At 50.1% G+C, this 17,204-nt stretch overlaps 2 protein-coding genes across 2 annotated transcripts in view; one reads left to right on the top strand and one right to left on the bottom strand.

Annotated features, from left to right (window-relative positions):
* Positions 1-1,542, bottom strand: part of Slc37a1 (solute carrier family 37 member 1) — a 58,826-nt gene extending 57,284 nt beyond the window's left edge. The window contains exon 1 of the transcript XR_002382841.2: positions 1,404-1,542. The gene's annotated coding sequence lies outside the window, so the exon portion shown is untranslated. The remainder of the gene's footprint in view (positions 1-1,403) is intronic.
* Positions 1,371-16,957, top strand: Rsph1 (radial spoke head component 1). The gene is made up of 9 exons (XM_005070674.4): positions 1,371-1,507; positions 2,553-2,666; positions 2,769-2,874; positions 8,819-8,909; positions 9,396-9,531; positions 12,917-12,988; positions 14,183-14,342; positions 14,930-15,064; positions 16,791-16,957. The coding sequence occupies exons 1-9, from the start codon at positions 1,454-1,456 to the stop codon at positions 16,832-16,834; spliced, it is 912 nt and encodes a 303-aa protein (XP_005070731.1). The 5' UTR covers positions 1,371-1,453; the 3' UTR covers positions 16,835-16,957.
* Positions 16,958-17,204: the final 247 nt, after the last annotated feature.

The following is a 17,204-nucleotide window of genomic DNA, read 5'->3' as shown; positions in this document are numbered from 1 at the left end:
ACAACTCCTCAGTTGAGAGTCCTTCTTCCCGAGTATGTCAGCTTGGCAACTGGGATTGACCACAATGACCTGAATCACGAAGAGTGGATGCTAAGTGTCCTCGAATACTGCAACGGGTGAGCATAGGCTGCATCTGCAGAGATCGACACAGTGTGTACGTGTGTCTGTCAGTATGCTGCATACTAGCATTTTTACTCGTCAAGTAAATACCGAGAACTTCCCTCGAGCTTTACATTTTATCACACGCTTGCCACTACAATGGGTGGGCAATAATAAGAGCTGAGGGCCTTTCCCCAGTCTCCAGGCCCCTTTCCTTCCTCCAGAGTGTCTTTATCCTGAAGCTGACTGGAGAGACAGCCCCTTAGCCAATCTTTGAAGAAAGGGGCGCTGGTTGTGCTTCCCAGTAAGGGGAAGCAAGTATTCCAGGAAGTCAGCTGGGCTGACCCCCCCCCGGGTAGAAACCGGAAGTGGGGAACGGGAGGACTGGATAGTTTGATTTGTTTGCTTGGGGACACTCAGGGAGCCTGTGTGCATTTGGGTTTCTCAACCGAGGAAGCCGTGGGAGTGTTAGGAGGCTAGACACAAGGGCGGAAAGTCTGGCTTAGTCGGGGAGTAGGAAGGTCTAAGCATGGGAGTGGGAAGGGGATCCAGAGGGGCCCTGGGGGGTGGAATGTGGCACTGGAGGGTCACCTCTTTTCCCAAGAGAAGGAAAGGAAGGCCCAAGTAAATGAGTGGGCCTGTATGTGTGGCATGACAGGTTGGCATTTGAGCGGAAGCCAGAGGTACCGGAGGAGGCACCAGAGGAGGCACAGAGAAGGATGAATGTGGGTCACTTGCGAGTGAGAGCCCAGGCGTCACCCAAGTTGGGGTTGGTTGAGATGCTTAAACCCTGACCTGGGTCACTGTGCCAGAGTTCATTGCTCCAGCATGGACGTGTTGACAGAAAACAGAAAACACTTGAGTGTACACGTTTCTGGAGATCACAATTATCTCAGTGTAGAAGAACCTGGGAGGTTCTGCAGCATCCCCTGGGGGACGGACCCAAGGGACTGAGGCGGGCCCTAGAGTTGAAACTCGCCTATAGTCCTTCTGGGTCCGCTTTTTTAGGAGGCTCCTCGTGGCGTCCACAGACCAGATCACTGAGGACATTCCAGAGGCCAATGACAGTGTCCAGGTTAGATGCCAGATCTGTGCCAGTACTAAGTCGCCAAGGCCCCGCTCCTCCCTCTTCCCGGTCGGTGATTGGCAGAGATGCCCTTCCAGTTGCTAGGACACTATCCCAGTCCTTAGCTCCTCCCACACCTCTCGTTCCTCCCTTTCCCGCCACCCTTTTAGGCTGAGTGCCAAGCGGGCCGGGCAGCGTCTCCATGGCGACGCGGGACGCGGGTGGGGGTGGCTGGTACCTGCTTGATAGAGACGCTGTTACTCCGGAGATCCTGGCTGAGACCAGATCATGTCGGACTTGGGCTCCGAGGAGTTAGAGGAGGAAGGAGAGAACGATCTTGGGGTGAGAGCTCCTGGTCAGGGAGGGACTTCTGGGGTGTAACGCAGCTCCAGAGCGGGAGGCGTGGGGATCAGAAGGTCGAGAGGCCGGGGAGAGGACCACGCCGGCCACACCGGCCGCCGTGCGTCCAGGAAGTCGCTCTGAAAGGTGAAACGCCGTGACGTCTTGTTTCCACCCCCCCCTCCCCGCTCCCTTCCCGCCTCCCATTAAAGGCGAAGATTTCTAGGCAGAGGGCATGAGAAAAGGGATGGAGAGGGCTGCTTCCTGGCATCTCCTGCACAGTGCTGAGGTGTCCCGGGCTCTGAAGATTTCATCAAGTAGGTCTGGATCAGTTTCTCTGAACAGTCCTACCCCACTGGAATCCCTTTTCTAGCGTCTCTAGAGGGGAGGCAGGAGACTCACAGCCATCCATGTACTCCTACTTGAGTGCCTTGTGGGATGAAGGGCGTGGGCCACCACTGCCTGGCACAGCTAGTACCCTTAACCGCTGAGCCATCTCTCCAGTCCCAGGGTCAAAGAGTAAGTCCTTTGATGGGGAGTTTGCAAATAAGATTAGTGGAATATCCTTGTCTCCTTCCCCTCTGCGTCTCCTCCTCCTCTCCCTCATAGCAGAACTTCCCAGCAGGGCACAGAGCTCTGCAGACCACAGACTCTCGAAGAAGCCCCAATGAAGAAAGAGCCATCCTCTTAGGGTATTTACTCTTTAAGTCCTGAAGGATTGGAGAAAGAGGGAGTCGTCTGTGGAGGCTGGGGACGTGTTCCACCTTTTAAGTGTGTTCCTGTGATGACATAGTGCACCTGGCAGTTTCCGTTCATTGGTTCATGTTTGCAATGCCAGGTTTAGCATAATTAAACACTTGCACTAATTGTGAGACCTTGGACCAAGGCTCTGCCCATCGGGCTTGCTTACCCTCCTCCCCAGTGCAACGTGACAGGTGAATGCAGTGCTCAGGGCGGGAGGCTCCAGTGGTCCACTAGTTTTTAAATGCTTGGCTTGTGTTTGGTGCTATTGAACAGCAACCACATCAACTGGATTTCTTTTGCCCAGGAATATGAGGGGGAGCGAAATGAAATGGGAGAACGGCATGGACATGGGAAAGCGAGGTTGCCCAATGGAGACACGTACGAAGGAAACTATGAGTTTGGAAGGAGAAATGGCCAGGTCAGAGTCGGTGACCTAGGAAGCTGGTTTTCTCTATTAAATATTGTCTTAGTGCATGTCAGACTCAGGACTGATCTGACGTATGTCGTCGATGTGTTTCAGGGGGTCTACAAATTTAAGAATGGTGCCCGATACACTGGAGAATATGTTAAAAATAAAAAGCACGGTCAAGGTACCTTTATCTATCCGGATGGATCCAGATATGAAGGTAACATGCCATCACCACAAAGATGACTTTTGTTTTTGTTGTATAGGCTGTTTCTGTGGATACTAAAGTGTATAAGAAAGCTCAAAGTTCACTAGATCTACCACTCAACACAACTACCACCACCACCAGCACGTGTGTTCATAAAGGCTAGAGAGACTTTTAAGTAACTAAACATTTAACTATATAACTGGAGCCAGGGATTGGTGGCGCATGCCTTTAATCCCAGCACTCAGAAGGCAGAGACAGGTGGATCTCTGTGAGTTCGATACCAGCCTTGTCTACAAGAGCTAGTTCCAGGACAGTCTCCAAACCTTCATGGAGAAACCCTGTCACGAAACAAACAAACAACCTATATGACTGGTCTTGTGGCAGCACATGCCCTCCAGTAAGCCAGAGACTTAGAGTAAGTGAAAGAGGATTGATAGGTGAGCACAGACTCTGGGTGTGACCTAGACCCATGACAGCATATGGTATCCTCCCTCAGAAGCTCTGGGTGTGGCTTAGACCCATAACATCCTATGGTATCCTCCCTCTGAAGCTCTGGGTGTGGCCTAGACCCATGACAACCTATAACATCCTCCCTCTGAAGCTCTGGGTGTGGTCTAGACCCATGACAACCTATAACATCCTCCCTCTGGAACTCTGGGTGTGGCCTAGATCCACTGACAGCTCATGACATCCTCCCTCTGAAGCTCTGGGTGTGGCCTAGACCCATGACAGCCTATGGTGTCTTCCCTCTGAAACTGTCTTTGTTGTTTTCTGTTTTGGCCCATCTCTGATGGTCATGTTTCTTTACACCTTTTTATCTGGGCATTTTGCCTTACTATGATGTCTTTCTTCCCCTCAATCTCCAATTCTTTACATGCTAATATCATGCCTCAGAAAGACTTAGCTTATTTCTAAGACCCTCTGTACCACCCCTACCTGGTGGGTACAAGTCTAATCCCAGAGACAGCACCACGGGAGAAGACAGGAAATGGGCTGTGGTCCTTCAGAAAGCGTATGCTGATTTGTATGTCTGTTTTTTTCTCTGCTCTTGGTTCCTCTTGTCCCAGGAAAGGGTTTTCTAGTTTCCTTCTGATTTCCAAAAAGATCTGTGCCTTCAGCTTTGACTGTGGGGACAGTGTGACACTGCATGTCACCTCTCCCTGTCTCAGCCTTGACTGTGGGGACAGTAGGTGTGACACTGCAAGTCACCTCTCCCTGTCTCAGCTTTTTTATCTGCAGCATGCAGATGGAATAGATTGATGTGTGTGTAAGGCCTATAGACATTCCTGCCTCCAGGGAAGAGCTAGTTGGCAAGGACCATGATGTACTTTATGATGCAATTTGTGTGACAGTATTACCTTCTAATGAGGGTGACATATCCCAGCATCACCTTCTAATGAGGGTGACATATCCTTAAAATGTAAGCTGTGTCCCTACGACTAACACCGGAGATATTCATCTCCAAGGAAAGGAAGGCTTATTTTGACTTTCAGAGATTTAAAGATTGGGTTATTTTATATGTATGGGCGTTTTACAAGCATAGATAGTTTACCTGCACATATGCCGGTGAAATGTGTGCACAAATTGATCACAGAGGCCAGAAGAGGACATTAGAGCCTCTGGTACTGGAGTTATAGATGGCTGTGAACCACTGTGTGGGTACTGGGAACCGAATCGGGTCCTTTGCAAGAGCAGCAAGTGCTCTTAACCGCTAAACTGTCTCTCCAGCCTCTGATTTTAGTTCATAGACATGTGAGCCAGTGGCAAGGCAAAACATCATGATGGGAGTCTCCCATAGACCCAGCTGCTCACCTCATGGTGGCCAGGAAACAGAGGGAGGGGAGATGGGCATGCCCCCCATGACCTGGCTTCTTTCACTAGGTTCTATCTCTCCAAGGTTCCATACTTCCCAACAGTACTATAGATGGGAACCAAGCCTCCACACATGGCTTTTGGAGAATACTTATCCAAACCACAGCAGTTACCCGCCCTGCTCCAGATAAAACTAAAAATAACAGATAGTAAAGGAGGCAACGGAGGGGGTTCTCCCAGTCTCCGAGTTGGGCCAGAGCATTTGTGCCTGTGCATTAGACATGGAACTTAAATTGTTTTGTTCCTAAACCTAAGCAGGCTTGGTTGACCAGAAGCACCATCTGCTTTTTAATGAGCTTTGAACAATTTGATTCGGGGCTTAATTTAATTCTTCCCAGATCCCTGGGAGCCTAATCTTGTTGTCACTTTTGATCTTAGCGTAGATGTTAATACAATTTGGGTTACATAGAAAATACATCAAAAGGGGAGGGAGGGATTTAGGAAGTCTTTGCTTGAAGCAGAGTTGGGGATCTTACTAAAAATATTTTAGGGGCTGGAGAGATGTCTCAGCAGTTAAGAACACTAGCTATTCTTTCAGGGGACCCGGGTTCAATTCCCAGCACCCACATGGCAGCTCACAACTGTCTGTAACTCCATTTTCAGGGGTTCTGACATACATGCAGGTGAAACACCAATGCACATAAAATAAAAGTAAAGTGTAAAAAGAAAGATATTTTAATATAGACTTAGGCATGAAGATTAGGAGACACAGAGGTGCTCTATTGTAAGACATACCCAATTATGGGTACAGTGCCCCCCCCACTGAAGGTGTGGGGGGGAATCAGGAATTCTCAGTGTGGAGATGAACCAGCTGAAAAGTCTACACACAAAACTGTGAGCTCAAGAATGGGTATCCACACCATGCAGTCCTCCGACTCTGCACACAACAGATGTCCAAGGAGTCATCAGTTCAATCATGATACCAGCTACCGCAGTCTCAGGGAAGGCATATCCTTACGAGGCTGTCCCCGACTCAGATGCAGAGCTCATGCTCAAAGTTCCCAGGCTGCTCACACTTCTGCCCAGATCATTGCTAACTAGGTGTTCCCCTAACTGTGTCTCCTGGCCGATGATCTTCTCTTACAGCTTGCAGAACTCACAGAAACACTGTTAATTGTTTATTATAAAGGAAACTACAAAATAATACTGATGAGTAGTCAGATGAACTGGTATTTAGTGTGAGCTCTAGAAGGGTCCAGTGGTGTGCATGGCCATACTGGCACATGCATGCCTTCTGCAACCCCAAGTCTCATCAAATCTCACCCCTCAAGGGGTTTTAAGGGCTCAATTGGCAGACTCCCCCACACCACCCCCATACACACACTCCAGGTCTGTTGAGAAGACCAAGAATGATGAGAGTAGGGAAGAATTGCTTAGAAAATTTCAAAACAAGCTAAATGTAAATTTAAAGCAGGAATAATATGTTTCTAAATGCCATCCAGAAGCCTTGATTCCTGACCACTGAAGCCTGCAGCAGGCGTAGGCCACCTTCCTTGGGGCAGCCCGCTTCCGTTGCCCAGTGTTTCCTGGGTTGGGTGGAGCCTCCAACAAGTTTCTCAAGTGGTGTAGCATGTGCTGGGCTCATGGGTCCTCACCAACATGAAATCTAGCATGTTTGCAGTTTAAGTGTCGGTTTTCACTTTGGAAGCATTTCTGCAAAATACATGCTTTTCTTGTCATGCCAGCCTGGAGCCCGGCTCCCAAGCTCGGGAGAAGAAAGATGGGTTCCTTTTGTTACGGACTTTTTGGGGGAAGGAAACCATCTGAAGCAACTGTGCCAGCTGTGGCCGCTTTGCCCCAGGGTGTGCTGCAGCAGCTCCGAGTAGCTCACAGAGGCCAATTCTGCATTTCTTGCAGCTCCATAAACAGCTCCAAATTGGCCTCATTGGGAATATTCCACCATAGTAACTGGCGGATGCTATAGATTTGGATACAATGCTGCCACTGAAGGTCTAGGACAACACCCAGATCTTTGCCCACGGTGTGCGCTGTCCCTCGTCACTACAGAGCTGGCACCAAATGACCAAATGTATATTTTAGTTAATCATCTTAACTTTTGGATTCTCCATCTCTCTTGCTCGTGTTTCCCATGCTATCGTGGGACCTAGTCCTCTTTCTGAACCTTCAGCAATTGCCACCCCCATCTCTCTGTGTGTGTCTGGCGAGGCTGCTTTGTGCTGAGCCGTCTGAGGTCCTGATCTTGCCTCTGCCCCAGGCAAGCTGGTCACATCCTTGTTGGCGTCTGTCTTTATCTGGCTTGTGGGGTCATGTGCTGTCCATTTGTGAGGATGTTCTAGCCCACAAGGTGGCCAGGATGCTTTGTAAAGTAAATATTGGAGAAGTGAGGAAAATTCTACAGAATTCCCAGTTTCGCATAAACTTTGGGGTTTGTTCATGGAAACTAGATAGTTTGGATAATTAACATTTTGTTAGCAGAGCATGTGTTCTTTTAGTGTATGTGCAAGTGTTTCTAGCGTTTGTGTAAGCCAGAAGTTTACACACATTCTAGGGCCCTCTTTAAGGCAAAGGATATAAAGTTGCTATAAAAGTGAATTTTCATTTGTAATGGGAAATTGAAATAAACATTTTTAAATTAAAACATTTAAGTGCCATAAACAACACAGAGTTTAAGCAGGCATCCTGGGGTGTGTTTTTAATTAATGGTGGACATCCTGGTAGATTTCTAGAGTTAGCTTTGTTCCGCCACTGTTTTGGCTTTTCTTCAGCACTGGGATCGAATCCTTGTGCCTCCCATGTGCAAGGCAAGCATCTTGGCTGGTGCTGGACAGCGTTCTTTCCATAGGAAACAGTTTGCATTGTTTTCTATAGCAAGAATAGAAGACGAAACTACCCTGCTCTCTTGAAACAAACTGATCTCAATTAGTTTTTAATTATTCGTAGGAAGGTCCATCCAGTATTCTAGAAAGTTCTGTCGGCATGCTGATTTGCTCTTGGTCATATGCAAGGTTTTAGGTAATGTCCACCTTGGGAACCCACTGGTTTCTTTCCCGTGTGAGTTGTAAGAGTTGAAGAGTTTTTGAGAGACTGATTTCAAATCCCCTTTGGCTGACAACAGTTTGGTGCTGACCTTGTTATCAAGCCAAAGAGTTCCAAATTTCATGCTGTTTTTTCAACGTTAGGGTTTTCCACCAAGTGCAGGAGAGATAAGCAGGACCCACCTGATGGGGGAAGTCCTTCTGTGTATGTGTTTGTCTTATTAGTTGATAATAAAACATTGTTGGCCAATAGGGAAGCAAGATGGGTGGGACTATGAGAGGTGGAGGATTCTGGGAAACGGAGGCACAGTCAGTCACCATGTAGGACTCTAGAGGAATAAGAGGTCCGGACCCTTTCTCCAGTAAGAGAAGGCCACGTGGAAATACTCAGATTAGCCGTTATGGGTTAATAATTAAGTCAGAACTAGCTAATAAGAAACCATAGCAAACAGCCAACAGCTTCATAATTAATACAGCATCCTGTGTGTTCATTTGGGACTGATGTGGCTCTGGGACCAGGCTGGCAGGAGGAATGCTTGTTACACCCACCCACACAGAGGGGAGTGGACGGGCCACCCAGGGCAGGAAAGTGAACGTGTGAGGTAAAGGGGCTGGCAAGAGGGCAGCCTTGGAACCAGGTGCCCAGGTGGGAGACAGAGTGAGCTCTGAGGCTAGACCATCAAGCCTTGGAGATGCTGCTGAGTTGCCAAGCACCTGCAAGGCTAATGGAGTATGGTTGGGATCACTAACAGTGGGTCAGACATGATTGAACCCTGACCATACGCCCACCAACTTGTAAAAGTTACATAAGTGACTGGGGCTCACATCACATGCATATACCCTCCTGGGCTCCTAATTTGACCTTCCTTAGCTGGCTCTCCCTGAAGCTGGCACAAGGGTGGGGGCCATGGAGGGAAGTCAGAGAGGAGAGAGGCAGAAGGCTTAGCTCTATGGTTATAAGGTTATAAAGCTCTCTCTCTCTTTTGCAGAACACATTGCTTGGCTCCTGCTGGACTAGCAGGGGTCATGGCGTTAATCCATTCTTTTCACCTGGCTTTGTGTGTGTGTGTGTGTGTTGTCCTTTGCAGGGGAGTGGGCAGATGACCAGAGGCACGGCCATGGCGTGTACTACTACATCAATAATGACACCTACACAGGGGAGTGGTTCGCCCATCAAAGGTTTGGCTTCTATCTGTTGTCTCGGGGTGTGTGTGTGTGTGTGTGTGTGTGTGTGTGTGTGTGTGTGTGTAAGAACAAGAGAACAGGATGATGGCCACTTGAGGAAGTTCCATGCAGCAGGGCAGGCGTCTAGGGGAGGCGCTGCTGAGAGCAGCACAGGAGGGACTACTGTCTCCTCATAGTGGGCCAGACACGTGGACCCTCCATCCACAGCCTCAGGGAGTGAAGACACAGAGGGCCAATCTGGTGGAGAGAGGTCAAGCATCCTTCCCCGGGGAAATCAGTTCATGTGCAGGAAGCTGGCCTCATGCATTAGATGATGCTGGCTCCATGCTAATGCTGATGCCCCATGAGCCAGGCCTTCAAGTGGACACAGATACGGAAACAAGTTGCCTATGATCTGGCGTCTATTTACGTCCCCCTCAGTCTTAGGATCAGTGCTCCATATTGGACAGTGACCATGTGCCTTTGTCTTGTTTTCACCAGGCATGGGCAAGGCACCTACTTCTACGCAGAGACTGGCAGTAAGTACGTCGGTAGCTGGGTGAATGGGCAGCAGGAGGGTGCTGCCGAGCTCATCCACCTGAACCACAGGTACCAGGGCAAGTTCATGAACAAAATTGTAAGTCAGTGTGCCATGTGTTAACACTAAACATGCAGAGGGGTCCTTCCATTCCCACCAGATGAGGACAGCTGTACCATTCCAGGCTCTTCTGATGCCCACAGAGCACAGAGTGGGGTGGGGTAGGGTGGGGTGGGGTGGGGTGCAGGGAGGAAGCTAGGCCTGTTTCTCTGAGCCCCGGTAGCACTTTGTATCTCTATTAAGGTCAGCGCCCTTGGTACCAGGGCGTCTTCTGTTGGCTATGCGTGCTCTTGCCCTGCGGTACACCATGTGGAATGGGAAGGGGTATCCTAGAGCTCCCCTCAGCCGGAGGTCAGCCTGCCACTCCCGGTAGGGGAGGGCTTGAAGGGCCCAGAAGTGCTCTCCCTGGGTCTGGAGATCTCCACACCTTCACCGGCTGCTGTTCGGTGGGCTCTGGCTTGGTGGCTTTGTGCAAAGCGAGGAAGATGAGGGGAAACTCAATAATTGCACGCCTTCTACCCCAGGCATTCATGTGAGCTGCCATTGCTCAGGGCTGGAGGGAGACTCCCCAAAGGGAGGGTTTGCTGAGGACACGGCTGTGGAAGTTGACACAGGGTATGGTCAGCTACGTTCATCACTCCTCTTCAGAGGAGTTCCCTGCTTCATTTACATTAACTTGAGCCGCAACTGTTGGGGAAATCAATACTCTAGACTAGATAATCCTCTTGAAAAGGGAGAGCAAACCTGGAGGCTTCGCTCTGTTAGTAAAAAGCTTAAGGTTATACCACACAAGAACATTCAAACTGTAAAGTGTCCTATGCTAGCATCTCCCTACCCCCCAGCTGCCCCTCCCCCGTTCCTCCCTCAGGACCTCTGTACACCATGTGTAACAGACGTACCCACACACACACACACACACACACACACACACACCACTTATGCAGAATCAGCTTTGAGAGGTTGTGACACCTGCTATCATCTTGCACATCTGGGCATGTGGGATAAAATGAAGAGGTCCCCCCACCCTTGTCTAGACAGAGCTCCTGCCTTGGTTCAGCAGGCCACACCTCGAATGGTCCCCCATGCTGACATTCTGTTCTGTTATACAAGCAAACCATCTGATCCGAGAAACCAGATCCCCAGTAGGTTTTCCAGGTGCAGGGTGAGGGCATCCCCTCTACTCTGACCCTTAAAGGGAAAGGAACTTCAACATGGCCTAAGCTATATTCGGCCTGCGTTTCTTTCTGCTTTTGTTAGCTCACCTGTTAGAACCCCACCCACCTCACCTGAAAACGGGTTCCATCCTATAGATGGAGGTGGTGTCTGACCCTACAATGGAAAGCCAGTAGACTTAAGCTGGTTGTCGTTTTGTCTTTTGGTAAATGCCTTTATATAGACTGGGGTCCTCGTTACCTTTCTGTTGTGATAAATACGGACTCAATGCAGCTTAGGAAGGAAAGGGTTTGTTTCATCTCACAGCATAGGCCGTCGTCGAGGGAAACCAGGGCAGGAACTGAAGGAGGGTGGGAACTCCAGCAGGGCGTGGGGGAGCTGGAAACTGAGACCAGGGAGGAACACTGCTTACCCCCTTCTCCTCAGGCCATGGTTGCTGTCTTTCTTACACAGCTCTGGCTCACCTGCCTAGGGATGGTGCCGCCCGCGGTGGACTGGGCCCTCCTGCATCAATTAACAATTACGAAAATGCCCCACAGGCCAGTCTGACAGGGTGGAGGTTCCTTCTTCACAGGCATGGCAAGTTGATGATCAGGATGAGCCATCACCGCCAGATGCCAGGGCTGCCAGCTGTGACGGGCTGCTCTTCCGAAACGCCACAAACACCCTCCATTGTCTTGAAAAGATGCACAGATTTACGCCCTCAGCAACAGACCCTGAGTCCCCATCGAGGGTTCTCAGGACACTGGATCTATCTGCTACATCCCTTGCATCTCTCTCCTCCCCCAATCTGATGATCAAACATTTTTTTTTTCTAAATTGTGTGTTTCCCTGGTTACGAGCCAGGCCGGGCATCTTTTCCGCACTAAGCACTTGTTTGTGTTTCTTTCTCAGAAACCCTCACGTCCCTGCCCTTGCTGATGAGTCATTTAAATGGGGTGAGGAGGGATGGAGACAGGAGGTAGACCAGAAGGAGGTCAAGTCACTGAGCACGCGGTCAGCACATTGCTGGCAGTTAATGAAGAAATGAGGGGCAAAAATGGGCCGAGGAACTAGATAACTAGATAAACTCACCCAAATCACATCACTGGGCAGGGAAGTCTGGGAAGGTGACAGACACTACTGTCAACTAACGGCCGAGGGAACCGCTAACGGTTGTGTTTTTAAAAGTCTTTGTTGCTTTACCACTTTATAAAAGGGATAGGGAACAGTAAAATCAGTTTGCCCTTCAGCAGAGAGAGAAGAAAGGTATTTTCTGGAAGGGAAATCTAAATGTCACCACGAATGAAACCAATCAAAATAGGTGACTAGATCTACGAATGCAGAAATGAGGAAAAGATTCCCCCCGGCCCCCGAACAGACTCATGGGGAAAAATGGGGTTAGTTTCCTTAAGAGGGAGCGTAACGATTAGAGAATCGACAGCCCAGTGTGGTGGTGTAGGTCTCAGCTGAGAGACTTTGAGCCACCCTGAGCTATGGAGTGAGACACAGCGTGAAAACCCAACAAAACAGCATGCTCATGTTAGCGCTTGGGCAAAGAACAGCGCTGGTATAGCAACAGTGAACATCAGCAAACAGTAACGCTCTTTAGAATTCATGGTCCAAGGTGAAGTCAAATGTCAGGCTGATAACTGGTGACGTGAGAAAACATTTGTAAATCTGCAGAGTGGTTCACACTCAGTTTCTAAGTCGAAGTGACGAGAGTGCATGTCACTGTGACCAGGTTTTTATCAAAAACAAAACAAAAACACAGGTGGATAAAGGCACCCGTGGTCAAGCCTGACGACATGAATTTGATACCCAGGTCCCACACAGAACCAACTCCTGCAAGTTGTTCTCCGACTGCCATGCACAAGTTGTGATGTGTGCACTCCACTCCCATCACTGAGTAAAATAAAAGATGTAAGAATACTTTGCACTAAATCCAGTGTTACAACAAACAGATCAAAGCGTTGGGAGCCAGCCTCTCTCCAGCCAGTCTGCCCATAGGCACCGACTTATTACGGGTTCTACAGTGACTATATTTCCTATTACTTCTTAAATGCAGTAAAACGTGTCTGCGCCCTTCAAAACACGAACCCTTTAACAGTCCCATTAGCCGTGAGTTGATGAAAGCGTTCTGTAACCGATCTCGGGCTTTGCACGGTGAGGTTATTTGGGTAGGCTCTCCAGGCATTTAGGAGGTGTTTGTACTCTCTGCTCCACATTGACCATAAAGAGTAAAGCACATTGAGTTCCTTTCTCCCCATAGCCCGTCGGTCCTGGGAAGTACGTGTTTGACATTGGATGTGAACAGCATGGTGAATATCGCCTAACAGATGTGGTAAGTTGAAGAATAGGTGTCACCTCTGTTTCCAAGGGCTAAGTATCTACCTGGTCACACTGATCCCACTAGGTGAAAGGTGACTGGCTTTGAGCATGCTCCTGGGCAGCTCGGCTGCTGAAGCAATCCATGTCATTTTACAACGCCTGTAGGACTCAGAGCTAGATTTTGTGGCTAGGAACCGGCTAACCTTGAGTTCCGGCAGGTATCAGTCCTAGAATGGCAACTGACTGCGGTAACCGTCAGCACCCAATGTCGGGTGGCTGTTCATGTCCTGTGGGTGACCTGCTCTTAAAGCCTAGTTAGTAAATACATTCCTTTGCTACATTTAGCACAGATGTGAATACCAGAATGACAGTCTCTGGCTGTCATAAGTTCATCATTCTTAGGCACTCATGTACATGTGTGTGAGGTGTCTGTGTGTGTTCCTGATGTGTGAACTCATTTACAGGTGTGTGTGAGGTGTCTGTGTGTTCCTGATGTGTGCACTCAGACACAGGTGTGTGAGGTGTGTGGGTGTGTGCTCCTGATGTGTGATTGTCTGATTGTGACTGGAAATAGCTGCAGAGTTAGTACATTTCCATCTTCAGCTGTTCCCACCTGTGGCCATGAGGTTTTGCAGACTCACTGGGTTGATGTTTTGATCTCTGGAACTTTTAAAAAGCTGCAGAACTGAGGAGTTGACATACGTTTGAAAAAACAATTGACACATGTTGGCTGCAACCCCTGGAGAAATTCCACGATTGTGAATGCTGGCCTCCCAGCCCACGTTTGTTGACTCTGCTCTCTACCCATGTCAGGAGAGCCCCCGTGTTTGTGTATTTCCCTGCGGGCATTTTAGGACTTTAACTGGGTGTTGCTTTATGATTTACATGGACAAGCTTGGGGCTGGAGAGTGGCAAGGTTTGAAACCCTTGTCTCCTTGGTCATCCTCAGCTGCTGAGGAACATGCCGAGCCTGAGAGAGCTCCCCTCCCTCACCAGTGTCTTGGCTCTGCTCTGTGGCTTCCTGTCTTGTATGACTCAGGCCAGATCTGTCTTCAGCCCTTAGATGATGCCACCAGCAGTCACAATTGTTCTGGTCAGGAACGGTGTCGCTGAAAGTCTCAAGCTCCATCTTTTCCCTGTGGGCCTGTAACATTCCAGACCAGACAATAGCAGTGTAGATAACTTCGTCTTTTTGTACTTAAAATAGGAAAGAGGGGAAGAGGAGGAGGAAGAAGAGACATTAGTGAGCATCGTTCCAAAATGGAAAGCTCTCAAGATCACAGAATTGGCCCTGTGGACTCCAACCCTCTCTGAGGAGCAGCCCCCTGCTGAGGGAACAGGCCAGGAAGAAGCGCCTGGAGCTACTGGTACAGAACACCCTAGGGCTGTCAGGGCAAGCACCCCAGGGTTGTTAGGGACATGCACACCTGTCCTCAGACCTGGCATAGCTGGTGTCTCTAGGACACCAGCTATGCTTCTGGGTCAGTCTGAGTGGAGGATGCGATAAGGGTGTTTGGCATGGGAATCTCCCAGGGAGTAGAGGGGAAGAATGCAGACCAGCTGGATGAAGGGTGTGTCCAGCTATGATGCCAGCCTCAGCAACCTTGGGGGATAGCCCCCAGCAGCCAGAGTTCACTTGGCAGTGCCTCTCTGTGGGCGTCACTTGGGTTGAGCAGCCAACAGCAAATAAGGTCAAATGTTCCTGTTGGCAGAAGGATGGGGGCAGCATCCCTCTGTATCCATTTTACAGTGGTCTTGTGGAGCAAGCTGGGAGATGGGGCAGGGAGATCTGATGGCCAGACCTGGGCTGGAGCATGGGGGCTGGGAAAGGAGGCCCCATTCTCAGGAGCAGGAGACATTGCTGGGCAGACCAGGGGGCCCACATGGCACACGCAACTGCACTCGTGTTCCCTGGTGACCTCACTTTGTCATCCATCCCTGTCTTCACCCCCAGGTACGGGGGAGCCGGGAGAGGAAGCCCAGGGTGTGACAGAAGGTTTTGATGGCGACATGGATATGAGGGCCGGTGAGGAAGACATAGACACATTCCGGGAGGAGAGCCGAGAGAACAGTTATGACATAGACCAAGGTAAGAATGCTTGCCTTGCAGAGTGGGCGGAGCCTGTGTGAGGCCAGCCACACACCCCAGGAGGAGCAGGCTTCTCCTTCCTCCGCGGTGCTAGCCTCAGGCCAGAGTGAGGGGCCTGAATGAGCCTGGGGAGACTAGCATAAGTTCACCTGAAGTCCAGCTTGTCTCTCAGTTGAGCCACGACAGGAACTGGCCTAGTGTGACTGCTTCTTAACGCTCTCCCGGGAAGGGAGAAAATTAGATGCCGCTGGGAATAGTTCTGTCAAAGTGGTTTAGAGAGAGACAATCTGGAAACTTAGCAGTCCACTGAGCGGGGGTAGGGGGGTGGGGAAATCCCACCTTGGGTTCCCGGAATCTTTGCAAAAAACCTGTCCCCACCGGGGCTCCTTCGATTGAATCAGATGGGGCTCTCATCTCCTAGGGTAAATTGGTCTTGTTCTCAGGAGAGGGTTTAGGGACAGCCTGTGTGCTCGAGGCTGCCAGGGAGCAGCCTGGGGTAGGGACCTGCCTTAGTTAGAGTTTCTGTTGCTGTGAAGAGACACCATGACCACAACATTCAGTTGGGGCTGGCTTACAGTTCAGAGGTTGAGTCTCCGAGATCATCATGGTGGTGAACGGGCAGACTCGGGGCTGGAGTAGGAACTGAGAGTTCTACATCCAAATCGGCAGGCAGCAGGAAGAGTGGGCCACCTCCTAATAGTGGCGCTCCCTATGGGCCTATGCAGGACGCTTTCATTCAAACCACCACCGGGCTCCTTTACATTTGATTTTGGCTGCAAATTAAGAATGAGCATATTTCCCATTCTTTAAAAAAAAATATCGGGAACAACCAAACCAGGCAAAACTAGTTTTCTGTGTAACACGTGAACATAGACTTTTTCCAGCAATAACTAATGTGAACACTGTAAAAACACAGCTAAGAGGCGGGCGGCATTCACTGAGCAGGCTGTGGTGGGGCCCTCGACTCCCCACCAGCGCAATGCCTGCAGGGCCCCGTGGGCACTCAGAGCTGTGGCAGCCCTGCATCCTTCCTTTGGGCTCCCAACAGCAGACAAGTTACACCTGTACATTTGCAGACACCTCTGGGTCGCTGGGGTGGAGGGGCAGGGATGGCATCCAGAGCCACCCCGTCCACGATTTCACGATGGAGTGTTAGGGACCGTCACCACGTCTCTCTGGAGAGAGGAGATAACTCATCCGGGACAAGGACAGGAAATATTTCCAGGAAGGGTCAGCTCCAGATGATGGCGAGGCTGAGAGGGCAGAATGGGGGTGAGGGGAGATTCCAGACACAAGAAGCATAGCCTGAAGTCTGGGGGGATCTTGGGGGAGGGGGGCTTGCAGTTTTCTCGTGCACCCTGTCTTGACTTCTCACGGTGGCCTTTGGATCCTCAGCCCTGTGACTGAGGGGCCTTGGGAAGCACAAGCCTCACGATCGAGAACTGGGCGGGGGGGGGGGGGGTGTGAGTGGAAGACGAGTATCCCAAACACCAACGTGGGAGAAAGAAAGGAGGGGATGGAAATAGGGGCGAGGGATGCTTAGGACCAGGTCCAGGGAGGCTGGGCTCAGTGGATGATGTCTGGTCCCCTGAGTAGGAGCGGGAGCCTTAGCTCCAGAGCTTGAATCTGAATGGCTGCAGGAAACAGGGCTAAATGCTTAAACAGTTGTAATCATTTTTTTAATCATTAATTTTTATGTCTCTCTTGCGTTTTCTCTTCTCCCCAGGAAATGTGAACTTTGATGAAGAGCAGTCAGACCTCCAGGACTAAGACGCCAGCCGCGCCTTAGTTAACTCCAGTCAGCTGAGGCTGGCACCCAACCGGCTGTCAATCTTTCTTTTTCAGTTGTTAAATTGTTTTGTTGTTGGAAATAAATCTCCCAGCTTCTGTGGACAGGTGTTTCCAGCTGCTCGTGGGCATCCTCCTTGGAGCGGGTGAAGGGGTGTGGACTTCCGGTGTGCCCCTCTCCAGTGTGCATCTGGAGTGTGCCCCAGGCTCTGCAAGAAGGCCAACTGCCTACAACCTCCACCCTCTCCTTCCCAGGATGGTCCCTGCCACAGGCTGAGCCAGACCACTCACAGGCATTGGTGGTGAGCGCCCTCTTCAGGTTCAATGGAAAAGTGCAGTTTCCTGCCTAGTT

This window comes from Mesocricetus auratus, unplaced genomic scaffold (genome assembly GCF_017639785.1).
Source record: "Mesocricetus auratus isolate SY011 unplaced genomic scaffold, BCM_Maur_2.0 Super-Scaffold_100027, whole genome shotgun sequence".
Lineage (NCBI taxonomy): Eukaryota > Metazoa > Chordata > Mammalia > Rodentia > Cricetidae > Mesocricetus > Mesocricetus auratus.
The sequence above is the reverse complement of the archived record's forward strand: the minus strand, read 5'-3'. Positions and strand labels throughout refer to the sequence as shown.